At 47.6% G+C, this 17,076-nt stretch overlaps 2 protein-coding genes across 3 annotated transcripts; one reads left to right on the forward strand and one right to left on the reverse strand.

Annotated features, from left to right (window-relative positions):
• Positions 1-821: 821 nt before the first annotated feature.
• Positions 822-6,596, reverse strand: tsr1 (TSR1 ribosome maturation factor). 2 transcript variants are annotated; one of them, XM_057049227.1, is made up of 15 exons: positions 5,812-6,596; positions 5,277-5,380; positions 4,950-5,178; positions 4,699-4,833; positions 4,147-4,601; positions 3,863-4,007; positions 3,562-3,746; positions 2,451-2,653; positions 2,218-2,377; positions 2,034-2,144; positions 1,816-1,948; positions 1,625-1,741; positions 1,389-1,529; positions 1,236-1,310; positions 822-1,163 (listed from the first exon to the last, which is right to left on the reverse strand). In XM_057049227.1, exons 1-15 carry the CDS (start codon positions 5,927-5,929, stop codon positions 985-987), a joined length of 2,490 nt encoding a protein of 829 aa, XP_056905207.1. In that variant the 5' UTR covers positions 5,930-6,596; the 3' UTR covers positions 822-984. The 2 variants fall into 2 exon arrangements, with proteins under 2 accessions (XP_056905207.1, XP_056905206.1); XM_057049226.1 differs by having other exon boundaries at positions 4,950-5,193.
• Positions 6,597-6,794: 198 nt separating this feature from the next.
• On the forward strand, positions 6,795-17,068 carry taok1a (TAO kinase 1a). The gene is made up of 20 exons (XM_057049225.1): positions 6,795-7,286; positions 9,184-9,431; positions 9,517-9,588; positions 9,698-9,799; positions 9,881-9,926; positions 10,037-10,133; positions 10,226-10,339; positions 10,412-10,503; positions 10,600-10,693; positions 10,778-10,859; positions 10,936-11,103; positions 11,240-11,431; positions 11,503-11,631; positions 11,734-11,970; positions 12,056-12,184; positions 12,267-12,470; positions 12,560-12,799; positions 12,964-13,176; positions 13,351-13,533; positions 13,731-17,068. Exons 2-20 carry the CDS (start codon positions 9,300-9,302, stop codon positions 14,238-14,240), a joined length of 3,036 nt encoding a protein of 1,011 aa, XP_056905205.1. The 5' UTR covers positions 6,795-7,286; positions 9,184-9,299; the 3' UTR covers positions 14,241-17,068.
• Positions 17,069-17,076: the final 8 nt, after the last annotated feature.

Raw genomic sequence — 17,076 nt, forward strand, 5'->3', positions numbered from 1 at the left:
GGCCAACGCTGCAGAGTGCCCCCCCCACCCCCTCCCCATAACTAGATGTATTCAACACATCCCTGTGCCCTTAAAACACGGGGGGAAAGGAAATGGAAGGGAATAAATTGAGTGTTATAACAAATTGTCCAGAGCTCCCATGCAGCTTGCCCCCGATGGGCAATAGAGGCATTACTCTTTTTCGATTGTATTATCATTTTTCATTCCAACCTTTTCTCACTCTAATCAAATCGAAATGCGCACGCTGAACTTTTGCTCCGCTTCGTTTTCTTGGCCCACGCGCTCCCCTCCATCCTAAAGTCTTCACCTTCTTTCCCAGGCAGTATTGGCATGTCTCCGCAGTCCCAGCACAACTGAGCGATGATTCATGTGGATGCGCGCACGCCAGATCAGTTTTATGATGAACGTTACGATTCCTACATCTGTTTTCTTATGCGGGGAAGCAGGAGGTCATTGGCGACGCGGACGGAGGTGTTCCAGCCTCGCGTCGGAGGTGAGGGCGCTCTGACAGGGAAAAGGGGATTTAGGTCGTTCCAAATTTGCCATGGTGATGAATCTGGGCCATTAAATATATACATATATTTTTTTTTCCCCAAGTATCAAAGTGTTTTTTTGGGGGGGCGGGGGTGTTATTGTGTCTCGCTTGTGCAACTTTATCTAGTTCCTACATGTAATCATTTAGTCTCTCTGCGCGGCTTGAGTGGCAGCGTATGAATTACGCAGAGGAATATTATTCACCTGCCGGTTACCGTGGAAACAGCAGTTGTTATCCATTCACAAAGTGTTGCACGACCATACACAGTCCTGGTTCTGAAACAGGGTTTTGGGGAGAATAAAGTGAAATATTTATTCATTGCCGCCACCTAGTGGCCAAAGACAGCAATGGCAATATCACGATTTCCGAGCAGATTTTTTTCAGATATTTTGTTGCCACCCATTTGCAAATCAGTTCAGTCAAAACATGCCCTAACTTCTTGTTCTCCATTATTCCATGTCCAGGTCATCCAGCTCGACAGTCCCTTCTTTCTTGACCCAGGGCAGAGGTGAGGGTACGTAGGGGTCATATGTCCAACGGGGATACACCCGCTTGTATAAATTCATCAGGACTGTGTCTTGAGAGCGTAGCTGGCTGTCGAAAACACACTTCATGTGTCCGTGTGTACCTGAAAAAATACGATACAGTCAGAATTCACTTATTAGATTTATCCCAGGTTTTTTCTCTCCAATTTTCTCACCCAATGCCTCCTTGATGTGGCCTCTGCGACCCCACTTAGTTTTCAGTTCTACTGGCTTGAACCACAAAATATCATCTGACAAAGGAAGAAAAAAAAGGGCATTAAATTCCAGAATAGTCAAACTTTATTGCCATCTTCTTCAAAGCATCTCACCTCTGTTGAAGAACATGTAACGGACGACGGCGGAGCGGCGGTTGATTTTGAACGGGTGTCCGCTGAGTACAATCCTCTTCAACATCACGCGCTGAGGATCACAACTGAGCAGACTACCTGTAGCCACCAGGTCCTGGATGCCTGGAAAGATGCAGAAACCCAAATCAAGGCTCTGAGACAACAGAAGTGCACGAATCCTAAATCAAGCTAAACCGGATGAGATGCTTTTATCCTACCATCACTCCTTTGCTTGAAGAGCAGGACTCCAGCTGGAGAGAAGGTAATAGGAGCATACACTGACACCACGGTGGGGGCGTCTGGTCTGAGGAAGCGCTCCATCTTATGTTTGTCCGCTGTAGAAAGGCAGAGTTGCGCCTTAATGCGTGCTCTTATTGTAAAGGTCGGATTAGGGGATACGACGGAGCACCTGTGGTGTGCTGAGAGAAGATGGGCGAAGCGCGGAACCTCCGGAACCCACAGTGAAACACCAGCTCCTCTTTAGACTTGATGGGTTCTGTATTGCTGGGGTGTCTCCTCACCAAGACGTGCATCACAGACATCTGTTTACAAAAAGGGAAAGGTGTTGAAAACATCGACACCAACCAGCTGGTGGAGTCGGTGTGACTCGGCGTCACACTCACAGACCTTCTGCTCATGAGGTAGGAGAGACACGAGGGTCAAAGGTCTGCCCGCCTGCACGCTATCCATCACAGAGGAGGGTACGTCCATGATGTGGAGGGTGACGTACCAGCCCACCTGAAACACAAACAGTCTTTTATACACGTGTAATAGATGCAGGGTTACGCGTTGCCTTTTTTTCCCCTCTCACCATGGCGCCGTCCTCCTCGGCCGCAGCCTCGGCCAGAATGCGACGGCGAGTGCGTTCAAAGTTTTGGAACTGGAAGATGCGGGAATAGTTCTGCGGCAGGTTCTCCATGGGGTCCCAGGGTGAGGTGCGGAAACTTTTCAGGCCTCTGTAACGTTGGAACCTAAAGCCCATAGAAGAGTTACAGGACCAGTCCAGATATTTCTGACCCCGCCCTGAGCTGCAGCGGGACTCACCTGATCCTGGCTGCCGCGTCGATGGGCGTGTCCACCTCATCGGGGAACATTTCATTGGCCCGAGCCTCGCGATAACGCCTCAGGCCTTCTTCCTCTGCTGCTTCGTCCATGTGCTCATCGTAGCGCTGATCTGCTCCCGTTCGCTCTGTGGGGCAAACCTCTTCTTCTTCTTCCTCCTCCTCCTCTTCCTCCCCCTCTGAGGTCTGGCCAGAGCACAAGGGAGGACGATTAGCATCTAGCTTTCCTGGAGCATCTGCTTCCTTTTCTTATTATTTCCAGGGTGACTGTTAATGATCACGTCCACAGACATTCACCTCACCAGTTTCTGCAAATGCATCTTTCTTTAGTTGATATCTGAGGAACTCAACCATCAAAGATGACAACTTATAGATCTATATTTACTGAAAAACCAGACCTATGAAGGGAAAACACTCAACATGGGGCTGAATCACAACCTCTCCAACACCCCTGCTGCAATAACAATAATCATTATCATTTGAAGTGCTCTTTTCCCCATTGTTATCCTCTCAGATATATTCCTGTGCACTACCATCAACATCAAACACGTTATTAACAATTACTGGTCGTAATGAACCCTTTCATAGAGAGAGTTTCCCCAGTTTCTTTCAAGCAGGGTTTGAAATAAATAAATGGTCCGCCCCTCCCTACGTCCAGACGGGAAGTTCTGTTCTCGGGACAGGAAGACGGGAGGCTTCTCTCGGGACTCCTGCTCCAAACACTATTGTTGTGGTGAGCAGCCTGGCACTACACGCCAGAGACAGACAGTGAAAAAACAAACTTTGCCTCTCAGATATGAGATGCACAGACGGTGGGTCACGTATGCAGCTCCAGACTCCACAAACAGGCCCGACTCCACATTTTAATGCTAAAATTTTGAACATTAAACAACAAAAATTCTTCAAAAGCCTACAGCATACACAGGGCAGCAGAGAGGATGAGCCAAATGTAATCGAACAATGTTATTTGGCAACAGAAACCCTCCCACTTTTAGAAGCCCGGAGAATATAATTACACCAAGGATGATGATGGTGCAGCAGCAGCTATTCTCCCATCAGATGCTACTAAGTTTAGCAATAAAAAACCAAAGTACCTGAGAACAAATATCCTCATCCTCGTCATCCATGGCCTCATCCAGCATCTCATCGTCATCATCCTCTTCCTCCTCACTGCTTTCTTCCTTCAACTCTCCGTTGTCGTCTTCATCAACGATCCACGTGGCCTGGTAATCTGATGTTCCTTTAGGGACCTTCATGACTCGTTTGTTCTTCCTGGCCTCTGTAGGATAAAAAGAGCTGAACAGCGGTCTCGGTTTCTGTGGTTTAGGTCGGCCTAACGCAGGCAAGCGTTTTAAATTTTAAAAAATGCTGAAGTTGTAGACTGTGTGTCTGCACCTTCGGCCTCCAGCAGCTCCGATTCTGTCGGCCACGTCTGTTCTCCTTCCATGGGATCGACCTCGGCCTCAGCCTGCAGGCTCTCCCGAGTAGTCGGATCCGCCTTCATGAGCACCCGTACCGGAGCCTCATTGTCGCCTCCGTCCTGAAGGTAACACAGATGCCGCTTATTTTACCATGACTCGCACATGGAAATCACATCGTTCATGAACACAAGCTTCATCATTTGATTGTTGCCATTTCTGAACAGTTAAAGTTAAAAGTGTGAAGGTTTGAGCACCTACTTGCATGTCAACATCTCCTCCCCTGCCTGATTTATTTGATCTGCCTGTTGCCAAGTTGAGGGGCAGCGGGTCTGACGGAGCATCAATCTGGCTGAGCTGAAAGTCTCCGTGACCGCTGATGTGCACCAGTCTGTCCACCCGTAGAGGGCGCCCACGGACATACCCGGACACGCACAGAGTGCCGAGGCCACTGGGACCACCACCGGACCCCTCACTGTGGTCGCTGGGGGTGAATGTGACACACTGAGCCAGGAGATGGGAACGTCTGGACCGGAAACCGAGCTTCCTCTGTTTCTGGCTGCCCAGGTGTCTGAGGAGGAGAGTTGCGTCTTGATCCGAATCAAGCGGGAAGAGACGGGTGTCGGGAAAGCGGACCTCGACGATCTTTGAGAGGGCTCTCCGGGCCTCCACCCTCTTCTTCACAGGGAGGTCAGACACACCAAGACACACCAGTGCTACGCAGGATAAGAACAGACAATAAAGAACATCGCCACACATCTTAGTATTGTGGTCCAAAGGAGGGAAGCAAGTTGCAGTCAAGGTTATACCCACCGTGGCTGGGGAGGCCCTGAGCAAAAAGGCAAGAGAGACAGTAGTCTCCGTAATCGTCCCAACCTTCAGCAGCATCCAGCACAAACAGGAGGCTGTCTGCAATCTTTGCCATATCCAGTAAGGAGTGCATGTCAGCTGATTAAGACCAGTCACCAGGACACGACACCATAACAAACACAAAAAAGGGAGGCGTTGTAATTCAGAGGACCGTCTCGATGTTCGTGTTACGCCTCTGCGCGAGTGCAGCTTACCCGTGTCCTGGTGTAGGAAGGTGAACCGCTGTTTGAAACGTGGCAGAATCAGCCCAAAACTGTCACCGAGTCCACTGACACACTGCTCCTGGTGCACGATGCCCCCAACGGTCTCCCGACGAAGCATTTTGGTAACACTGCTGGCGTCCGCGTCCGTGTGGAGGGACACCACGGCGACCAAGTGAGGAGGACCATCCCTGCCGCCCAGACGTCTTTTTTCTGTCAGGATCTGAAAAGAGAATAGCTGTTTTGCCAAGTGGGAATTCAAAGAGCATTTTTTTTTTTTTTGCATTTTTTCCCCTGTAAAATGAAAGAAACTTTTTATACCATGTCTTTTTTATTCCTGCGGAGCTGATTGGCTTTGTTCCTTCTGTCAATCTTCTTTTGTTCTTTCCTCTGTTTTTTAGTGAGGGCTGTCACTGACACTCTCCCTTTGAGAGAATCACAAGAAATGTTCGTTCGTGGAGTTTTAAATCCCAGTTGAGTTTAATATTCAATGTTGCACATTTTTATACTACTCCTAAATCGTCTATATCAAAACTCTGGGCGTATGTGTCAGCATATTACACGATATTAAAACAGAAAATAACATTATGAATTAAATGTATTATAGGAATGCTTATTTTAACACAAACTAGATCTTTTTTTATTTAGGATGAGGGTTCTGATTGATCCGTAAGGTTTAAATAGTCGTATCAACAGCAGAAGAGGAATAAGACCGTTATGTAGACTTGACATGTTCCACAAGACGTTACTATGAAGTGACAGTACCCTGAATAGACTAGAAACACGTGCAATTGCAAAGATGAGACAAACCAAAAGTGCCACCTTAAACATCACTGCAACCCTGAATGCACCTTACCTTTATTCTCTCTTTCAACTTCCCCTTTGGTTCGGTGTTTGCCATGTTTGTGGACTTTATTTTTCTGTTTATAGGCGCCGGGTCTGTGGCCCTGTTGTTTTTCCTCCGTCGCAGCCATGTTTAACCACGTGGGAGAGCGAAGTGGCTTAACTTCCGCGTTGGCGTGACGTCACGCCAGAAACGCGTCGCCGGACCTTCCGGAAAACTTTTACTCTTCAAGATAAAAGCCTATGTTGTGTTTTTTTGTTTCCCTTTTTTTTAAAGTTTAAATACACAAGTATTCGAATGAAATGGGTAATGGGTACAAATATTGCAAGCACGCACATGCAAATTATTGATGTAATAAATGGCAATACGTATATTTAATATTTACTTACAAAATACTTAGAACGTTTTGAATAAAACACATGAATCTGTTTGTTTCTCCAGCGAAAACAGCCAAAGAGAATCACGAATCAGAGGTGTTAAAGCGCCGCTTAGCGACCGATCAGTAGAAATGAGAATCGATTTCCGTCAGAAGATAACAGAAGTTGTTTGTGAGAAGTGCGTGCGTGATGTCACTGCACCCATGGCCTGTTGTAATATTCCACATGCACGCATTTCCCCCAGAAAAATCGCCTTCACCGTCGAACAGAGCCTCGAACCTGTGGTTTTAAAACGTACGTGTCTCTCATGTAAAGCCAGTCGTGACGTAATAAACACAGAACAATCAAAACCCGCAGTTTTACCGCAAAGGGGATTAAAATGAATCTGACATATAATCAGAAGTAAGTGTGAAAGCCACTAAACGGCGATTAAAGCAACATGTGCAGTACTAAACTCCCACATGCTTATCATATTTCAATGTGCGCGGGTTTTATGGGAATATTTGGAATAAGTTCGGCCGTGACGCGGCGGTTTAATGGCGATGTCCCCGCCTCTGGATGGTTTTTGGGTCAGGGAGAGTTTACTGTACCCGTGCAGGGCGGAACTGTAATGTCGTAGGAAGACGGACACTTTCGGGCGCAGCTACCGCTTTTTAGCCGCCGAGTTCTCAACAAACTGCCCGTCACCGCCAAGTAAAACTCCCCGGCCCCACCGAACGACACCGCGGCCGTCGTTTGCGGGTATTCGGGAGGCGTTTGAACTTCCCTCACATTCTCCACGACGTATTTTTTCGCGAAGGGAGGCGGCGGTGGAGCGCACGGCAGCCATCTTTGGAGCAGCCTGGGAGTGGGATTCGACTGCTCTGGCACCCCGGACACTCCGAGGGTGGAGATTTTCTTTTAAAAAAAAAGAGGAGAAAAAAAAGCCTATAACAATTTCATGAACCTCTCGGTTACAATCGACTGACAGCATCGGGGCACCGGAGGGTTCGACCCAGCCAGTGACATTGATCGGCGGGGATGAATCCCGGAAAACAGTTTTACGATTGGAAACTGTTTTGAAACGCACGACAGTGAGTCCAGTGAAACCTGGCCTGTCAAGAGAGAAGGGTGAGTTCCAGCTAACTGGCTAAGCTAACGTAGCAAACATTACAGTGGTTTCCTCGCGAATCCAACTGGTTTACTCGGGTGTTTTTGCATTTCTTCTTAGTTCCTGTCGTTTCCGAAGCGACCTGCTCACGCAAACAAGCTGTAAATAGTCGCTGGTGGGATTTATCCTATGACACGTAACTTAGCTAAGATGTTTAGCTGTTAGTCAATGGTTAGATCACTGGTTGGATTTCTTTACATTTCAGACGTGGCTGTTTTGAATTACTCGTGACAGCGGGGATATCCACTAGCTCCTGTCATGTCCCATAAAAACTCTTTATGTTATGACCTTTTATTTTCGATCTTGGAGAAGTATTGCCACCCAAAGTTGAACTGGATGGAATCGAACGCAGCCCATAAGGCGAGGCTGCTAGCAGAAGGAGAACCTTTCCTCACTTTAAAGAAGCTCTTATTTACCCTCAAAGTCGAAAGCACCAGCTACGACGTCAGATTATCAGATAAGTTATGGGGTTGTTAGTCTGAACCCCCCCCAAAAAAAAAAACTGGAATGTTGAGGGCCTATTTTGTACCAGCATTGGCTTGAATGGGGAGGCCAATACAAATTAAATGGAGACATTTACTGACACATTTCAGATCTGCCAAGTGTTGGCATTTGAATCCCACTTGGGTTCATGCAGTGTGTGTTTCATATTTGAATCTGCCAGGGTGTCTGAAGGTACGTGCACGTATGAAAGCCATTTCATTTAAGTCCACACACGTTGCTGAGGGGGGAAATCTCAGCAGGGCCCCTTCCCACCTCCCTATAGCAGTGTGAACAGGAAATGCAGAGCAGTGAGGACATACATTGGGAATTTCGGCCCTCCAGCTTTGTTGTCCTGTCCTGCTGCATTCTTGTGAATGTGTGTGTGCATGCTGGTTGGAAAGGCAAAGGTGTTTTACGAGCGTATCGGTTATTGTTGCTCCCTTTTGTGCTCACGTGCGTGTCCCCCCCCTCCCTCCGGTTTAAATCGCCGCCGTGAGATATGACAACAAGGCTCATTCATGGGCAACAATGGCAATAAAGAGGCACAGTCTCTCATGGTAATGAGGCTTTATTTCAGAGCTGTGGCTGCATCTCTGCGGAATGGTGAGCTGTTCAGGACCTCTGGGAGACAAATGTGTGCTTGAACTGTTTCTCCCAGGCTGGCGAAGAGGTCTTGTGACTCGCGTCAACTCGGTATCTGATCATCTGAACCAATCAGGCTCTATTGAGTTTCCCCACTGAGCTGTGAGCCACTTCCTTAGTGTTTGGGGATATAGATACAGTATATAAACCCACTGTCTGGCAGAAGCAGCGTGAGAAATCGCACCTGGACCTTGCAAGCACTCTTAGAAAAGTTACATGGACAATGTTTGGTATGTTTGAGAAGATGTGTTTACTGAACTCTTACAGGTTTAACAAGTAGTCCCATCACTGGAATGCTTTGTTTCAGCTGGACGTCCCCCACAGTGAAGCGGTTAGATCTGAGTTTCTGTCTTCCAGTTGGACATATTTGGCTGTATCCTCATGACAGCTGCCGTGCCCGTTCCTGGCGGCATCGTAACTATGGCAACGGGAGACCTAACTCAGACATCTTCTCACCATTTGAAGCTGATGTCATGATTTGCGTAGCTCTCTCTTCCTAACCTAAAGAGGCCCCAGGACAGTGTGTGAGGAATACTTCTGACAGAGGTTTTTCTTACCTCATAGGGATGATAAATCATGACTAAAGTTGACTGGAGACTCTGAAATGTCCACATTTACGTCCCAAACTCCCCCAAAACTCTTAGAACTGTTTGTTCTTCAGAAAAATGTAAAGTGACACAGTAAAAAGAGGAAGTGCAAGAATATACTGAATTTTCTGTCTTTGTCTTTCAGCTGAACACATATGAGACACTTGTCCTGCAGATGAGCCATCGGTGGGGGCTTTGGAGTCGCTGTCGCAGACCCAGATAGTTCCTGGCGGCAGCGACATCCCCCCCCCGCTCCCCATTATGCCCAACAGCAGTCGGGCGGGGAGCCTGAAGGACCCCGAAATCGCCGACCTCTTCTTTAAGGAGGACCCAGAAAAGCTCTTCACTGACCTTCGTGAGATCGGACATGGCAGCTTTGGCGCTGTTTATTTTGTAAGTGAATTTATATTAAAAATAAAGATCCGCGTCATCATTTCATTAAGAAATAAAGCTCACAGCGATGCGCTCCGCCCGCCAGGCACGAAATGGGCGGACAAATGAGGTGGTGGCCATCAAGAAGATGTCTTACAGTGGGAAGCAGTCCAACGAGGTGATGTCGGCTCTCAAGAACCTCAATAACATGAGCCGCTGAGGCTTTTCACCTGTTTTCTGTTGCTGTTGCACCATCTGCCGTCCTCAGAATTTCACTGTTTTCACAGAAATGGCAAGACATCATCAAAGAAGTCAAATACCTGCAGAAAATCCAACACCCAAACTGCATAGAGTACAAAGGATGTTATCTACGGGAGCACACTGCTTGGGTAAAAGTGTAAACCACGGTGACCACCGTTATTAGCACTGTAAATAAATGCTAAATCATGAAACAAACCTTTTGTCTGCAGCTGGTCATGGAATATTGCCTTGGTTCTGCTTCGGATCTGTTAGAAGGTGAGTTGCGAGGTTTTGTTTGGTTCTTAAACTGTTTGTGAAGCGGCGAGATGAAACACTGCGGCTTTTTCTCAATTCACACCCCCGCCTTTGAACGTTTCTGCCTCCAGTTCACAAGAAACCGCTGCAAGAAGTTGAAATCGCCGCCATTACTCACGGCGCTCTGCAAGGGTTGGCTTACTTACACTCCCATAACATGATTCACCGGTGAGTGTTTCAGGTCCGGGGGGGGGGTGTCTGGTGCTCCTCTGGGTTGTTTGTGAGTCTTTGAAATGATATTTTTCCCTCATGTTTGACAGTGATGTCAAGGCAGGGAATGTCTTGCTAACGGAGCCAGGGCAGGTCAAACTAGCAGATTTTGGTTCAGCATCCATCGCCTGTCCGGCAAACTCCTTCGTCGGGACGCCATATTGGTACCTTCCATAAACCTTCAGATATTAGAATTCTGATTCGCTCATCTTAATGGAATGTCTCTGTTTTGTCAGGATGGCCCCAGAAGTCATTCTAGCCATGGACGAGGGTCAGTATGAAGGAAAGGTAGACATCTGGTCTTTGGGAATCACCTGCATTGAATTAGGTGCATAACATTTATCTTGTTCATGCCTCCGCAGCATTATTGTGGGGCTACACGGGTTAATCATCTTGTTTTCTTTTCATTTTTCCCGTTTGGCAGCTGAGAGGAAGCCTCCACTGTTCAACATGAATGCGATGAGTGCCTTATACCATATAGCACAGAACGAGAGCCCTATGCTGCAGTCTATTGAATGGTGAGCTTTCAGGTCTGTGCTCTTTGTTTAATCGCCTGAATCACAATTTCTTTATTTGTGTTTTTTTTAATTTTCCTTCGCCAGGACGGATTATTTTAGAAACTTTGTAGATTCTTGCCTTCAGAAAATTCCTCAGGACAGACCAAACTCTGAAGAGCTGTTGAAGGTGAATAAACAGTTGCGCTTCATTCCTGTAGCGGTAACTCGGCTATTGACTTGTCTTTTCCGTGCATTTCCCTCAGCACGCGTTTGTCCAACGCGAACGACCAGAGTCGGTGCTGGTTGATCTCATCAATCGGACGAAAGATGCCGTGCGCGAGCTGGACAATCTTCAGTATCGCAAAATGAAGAAGATCTTGTTTCAGGAAGCTCATAACGGCCCGACAACTGAGGCACAAGATGAAGAGGAGGTCTGTCTCATGACCGGCTGCTAGCACTTTTCCCCACTCTTTGTCCATTTTTGCCACATCCAGATGGAAAAGAGTGATACAGCGCTGTGTTATGAGAGACCTTATGAATGTCTGTCGTGCCTGATGGGTTTTTTAGGAGCCGGAACACGTTGTTGGCAGGACTGGTACAGTGAACAGCGCAGGAAGCAACCAGTCCATACCCAGTATGTCAATCAGCGCCAGCTCCCAGAGCAGTTCCGTCAACAGTCTGACGGACGCGTGCGACGACAAGAGCGAGGCGGACATGGAGGGCGACCACACGGTTATGTCCGTCATACACCTCAAGCCGGTACGACGTCCCAGCTAAAGGCGTTTTAACACGCGTTGTGCTACTGCTCACACGTTCTGTCTGCCTTTCAGGAGGAACGGACGAATGACGAGGAGACGGAACCCAACAACCGGCCGACGGAGCCTCAGTCCCAACCAGCGCAAACTCCACGACCCAAGCGCAACCGCGAGCATTTTGCTACGATACGCACGGCCTCAGTGGTAATAACACACTTCATAAATGACTCATTAGATGTTTATTTAAAGGAGAAAAATGATTATACAGATGTTTAACCGAATTTTTCCCCCCCGTTTCTTTTCCAGCTCACCCGCCAGATAAAAGAACACGAGCAGGATTCCGAGTTAAGGGAGCAGATATTAGGGTACAAGCGGATGAGGCGGCAGCACCAGAAACAGCTGATGGCTCTGGAAAACAAGCTGAAGGCGGAGATGGACGAGCACAGGCTGCGTCTGGACAAGGAGCTGGAGAACCAGAGGAACACTTTTGCCCAAGAGATGGACAAACTGATAAAGAAGCACCAGGCAGCCATGGAGAAATATGTTAGTTTTCCTTCATATCTGAGCCCTCTTTTTTTCTTTTGTCTTGGCCAGAACCAGGTGCTAACTGTGTGTGACTCTCTTACAGGCAAAAACATTCAGCAACGATGAAAAGAAGTTCCAACAGCACATTCAGAGTCAGCAGAAGAAGGAACTAAACAGTTTCCTTGAATCTCAGAAGCGGGAGTACAAGCTGCGTAAGGAACAACTCAAAGAGGTAGGTCATTGCTGAAGATGGTGTCGACTCATTGGCTAATGGAGGTCCGCAGTCACGATTGTCTCTGCTGTTTTCCAATTAGGAGCTGAACGAAAACCAGTCAACTCCCAAGAAAGAAAAGCAGGAGTGGTTTTCGAAGCAGAAGGAGAACTTCCAACACTACCAAGCAGAGGAGGAGGCCAACCTACAGCGCAGGCAGAGACAGTATCTGGAACTGGAGTGTCGCAGGTTCAAACGGAGGATCCTGATCGCTCGCCACAACATCGAGCAGGATTTAGTTCGAGAGGTGGGAGCGCGTCTAATTCTGTGTCGCTGGGCTGAAGCTTTCGAGAAAAGCGCCTTTTAAAAAAAATCATTTCCTGTCCGCGTACTTAGGAGCTGAACAAGCGTCAGACCCAGAAGGATTTGGAACACGCCATGTTGCTCCGGCACCACGAATCTATGCAAGAGCTGGAGTTCCGCCAGCTCAACAACATCCAAAAGACGCGGACCGAGCTGGTCCGTCTGCAGCACCAGACCGAGCTCACCAACCAGCAGGAGTACAACAAGAGGAGGGAGCGGGAACTCAGACGCAAGCATGCCATGGAGGTTCGCCAGCAGCCCAAGAGTCTGAAGGTGAGAGCCAGGCCTGCCTCTACACGTCGCTAAAATTAGCATTCAAATGACGCTAATCCCAGTCACAACATGTCGGCTGTGAGCTGTAGAATTTGCCCACGATGAGGTTTTATGTCTGTTTATGACGGGAAAGAAAGATGCAGATTGTTTCCTTGTTTCTTTAGTCCAAAGAGCTACAGATCAAGAAGCAGTTTCAGGATACTTGCAAGATCCAGACCAGGCAGTATAAAGCACTGAGAAACCAGCTGTTGGAGACCACGCCAAAGTCGGAGCACAAGGCTGTCCTCAAACGGATGAAGCAGGAGCAGCACCGCAAACTCGCCATCTTGGCCGAGCAATACGACCACTCCATCAATGAGATGCTGTCAACTCAGGCGGTGAGCGTAGAATTAACCCTTAGCAGCTCCACTAGAATTTGGCCAGACGTCATTATTGCGCAATACCCACCTCCAGGCTTTGCTGAAGGCTCAGCCCTAATCTGGGTGTGAGAGAGAACCGAAAGCTTCGGAGCTCCACAACAGGATTTGTGATGTGTTTTTTTTTCTCTGCAGCTACGTCTGGATGAGACTCAGGAGGCTCAGTGCCAAGCCCTACGAATGCAACTCCAGCAGGAGCTGGAACTCCTCAACGCCTACCAGAGCAAGATCAAGATGCAGACGGATGCTCAGCACGATCGCGAAAGGAAGGAGCTGGAGCAGAGGGTGTCGCTCCGGAGGGCCCTGCTGGAACATAAGGTCAGAAAAAGGATTTTCTCTTTAGCATCAGTGGTAACGTAGAGCTCTGTCCAGGCTTTGGACGGGGAAGAATCCATGACACAGCTTCCTGTTTCCCCTCTTATGTCTTCACAGTTCCTCCTGTTATTTTATGGCTTTTAAAGCTACTTGCTAATCTGTGGCATTGATGTATAATCGAGGATTTTTGGGTCCTTTAGATCGAAGAGGAGATGATGTCCTTGCAAAACGAACGGCTGGCGCGAATCCAGAGCCTGCTGGAGCGTCAGGCCCGAGAAGTTGAAGCTTTTGGTTCGGAGAGCATCCGTCTGGGCTTCAGCAACATGGTGCTATCAAATATCTCCCCGGAGGCCCTGAGCCACAGCTTTCCTGGGGCCACGGGTGGGTGGAGTCCTCATCAGCAACAATCTGGGAGCCCTCAGGGGCCACGCTGGGGCAGCAGCATTCTGAGCGCAGGGTCAAGCCACCATTATCACTCCAGTCCAGGAGGGCCATCTATGCAGCAAGGCTGGGGCCCGGGCATGCAGGGAGACGGGGGCCCGTCACCGTTGGGCCATCCGTCGGCAGTGTCCCGCCTCAGCGGCGGTTTACAGAACAGCCCTCAAGCGATGGGACGGACGCCCACGGGAGCGCGCAGCGAGCAGGGCATGAGCAGGAGTACGAGCGTCACCTCTCAGATATCTAACGGATCCCACCTCTCCTACACATAGATGCCCCATCAGCCCAAGCATCAGAGGTCGTCGGCGAAGAGGTAGAGTCTGTCGACCAGGCGCCGTCTCCAGCGGACGCGTGGACGCGTGACGGAACAAATGTCGCTCAGGTCAAAAGGACTGAGAGCTGCAGTCCACCCTCACAGCAGTTCACCGGCACACGCGCAGATCCCGGAATTAGTGTTATATAAGCAGTTTGTGTGTCAAAAGAGAATATTAGCATTTGTTTTTATTTACAGCTTTGTTCCAGTTCTAAACACACGTTTCGTGCTATACACCGCCATTGCTTTCATTTTGCACAAAGAACACTGTTTTGAAAAACAAGACAAATTTTTTTTCCCCACAGGTCGTTAACTATGTCCTCAGAAATGTGGTCTCGAACAATCTCGGCGAGTTCAGTTTTATTTAGCTCACCTTTTCCTTCTGCAAGCCGCTGACAGCAGACCGCACCAGAGATGCGCTGTCATCGCGCTGCCAGCCTGCTGTAATGGTCATTTTGCTAAATTCGGCGGCGCCCTGTCGTCACTTCTCTACGTTCCGTGTTTGTTAGTCAGCCGCTGTGAGACTTTCAGAGGTCGGAGCCAAATAAACCAATATGCTAAGCTTAGAAACAGTGCCTTTAGCATCACAGCACAACTTGGTCTCAGATGTTTAATGTTTCTAATATTTTTGGTTTTATCCAACTGATGCTCGTGTGTACAGATCAAAAGAGTTTCTAAATACTTTTCATAGGTTCCTATACGTTAAAAAAGTTGGTTCAAGTCTCATAATCATGTATATAAAGGGGGTTTTTGGTGGTACTTGCACATGTGACAGCTGATGTCTGTTTAGATGGACGGAAGAAATCAAGATTTGTTTGCCTTCAGAATCAATCCTCATATTGATCTATTGTCTTTTACTAGTGCCTTTAAAAAAACGCTGCCTTTTTAAAGCACTTTATTCAAATTGTGTTGTTGTTTTTCACGAGGCATCCTGGAGATGAGCGTCTGGTCGGTACGCGCCGTCAGAGAGGAAAGAAGCAAAGGCGCTTTTTTCTCTTTCGTTCCGAGCGGAGAGCGTGCCAAGCGTTTCTCTCAATGCATTTTCCCGCGTTCCTGCAGCTCCTTCCCTGGCGCCGTTGCTCGTCGCCTCTTCGTGTTTTGCCAATTTTTGCTTGAATTCTGGACGTAAGGACGCTGCCCTCAGTCTCGTGGGCCTCTGCTGACGTTAGTCCTTTACACCCGGGAGGGTACATTAGCATCATCGCCTTGACCATGACAGCAGGTTGGCACTCCTGAGAAAATAACAGAGCCATTGGACCACTCAGAACCTGAGGAGAGTCATCGGATCTAGCATTAACACCATGAAACGCCCTCAATAAAACACAAGGCTTGAAGCACTTAGGTTTCCCTTTGATGGTCGGAACAGATCTTTAGATCAGACCCTTTAGTTTTGTGGTTGGAGTCCTGCAACTGGCATCTGTTCAAGTTTTATTCACCGGTTTAAGAGTTTTACACATTTACGTTGAGAATTTTTACACTTTGAAAAAGGCTTTTAAGAGAAAAGTTCACACCCCCCCCCCCCCCCCCCAATCCCAGAGCTGGAGTCGACCCTTGTTCATATGTGTATATTTTATTAAAGAAAACATTTAAAGACCTAACTCATATTATAAGAAAATAATTTTTTAAACTAACTTTATTTAACTTGCTGACCACACTGTTATCAAAGCCTTCACTCTCAAAGCTCATCAGATTGTGTGTTTGCGTGCACGGATTTGTGTTTGCCACCTCTTCTACGTGCCAAGTAACGAGCCCGCCAGCCGCCTCCTCGGCATCACCCACCACCACAGCCTTCCTTCCCCCTTTTCCACTTTGATTCTGCCACTTTTTACTGAGGCTGGTTTCTTTTACGAATGTCACGGCGTGATAGATGCTGGGGTCTTTTTCTCAAGTGGGATTTAAATTTTCCGCGTGTACATACTAATCCCACCCAGAGAGATGGCGTTAATATCATGATACATGGTTTGGCCCCAGAACTACTTCCTTGTTTTATTGCCAGCTTACAAAAGTTCTATTCATTTGTTTTCCTGTTTGTTGACCTGTGTTAAAGAAAAGGGGAATGTTTTTGTCGTGATTGGAGTCTAACCTGTAGTCGGCAGCGAAGGGTTTGAATGTTAGTCCGGTCAGGCCTCACATACATGCCAACCTAAAGTTTGTATGCACAAGTTTTCTTTCTTTTTTTCTCGCTCACTTTTATGTTCACTGTAGTGTGTGATGATGTCTAGATATTTTCAATCATTGTGAGTCATAGGATTGTTCCATCAGCTCAGACCCCCCCCCCCCCCCACCTTTGAATTCTGATGTCAATTTTTGTTGTTTCTGACTGAACTGTGGGACTGGCCGAGTTCTTCCTCCGGCCAGATGCGATGCCAAGCCCCTCCCGTACCGCTGCATCCTTTAGGCCGCATCTTCACCGGGCAGACGGCCTAAAATGCAGGGACTATTATAAATAAAGCACGTTGGTTCTGGCGACAGGAAAAAGATGGTGTGCGGGAGGCATATCGTGAAGAGATCACATTTCTTTGAAGATGTCAGTATTCCTCTTTGGCACATTACCACTACAACTCATAACCTGCATTATAGTGTATAGATGGGTGAACCTGTTATTGAATGTCAGAGAGACTTCAGAGATGGTAAAGTACTAATGGTGGATTTAAAGTGTGTATAAAGGTTCATAAAGAAGAATTTTAAAAAAAAATAGGATCAAATTTACTATTTTGATTGTATTATATTTACCATTGTGTTGGAAGAGGGATATTGAATCAGCTGTAATAAAGTAATTTTAGTATACATGGTCT

Source organism: Takifugu flavidus, chromosome 12 (genome assembly GCF_003711565.1).
Source record: "Takifugu flavidus isolate HTHZ2018 chromosome 12, ASM371156v2, whole genome shotgun sequence".
NCBI classification, from domain to species: domain Eukaryota; kingdom Metazoa; phylum Chordata; class Actinopteri; order Tetraodontiformes; family Tetraodontidae; genus Takifugu; species Takifugu flavidus.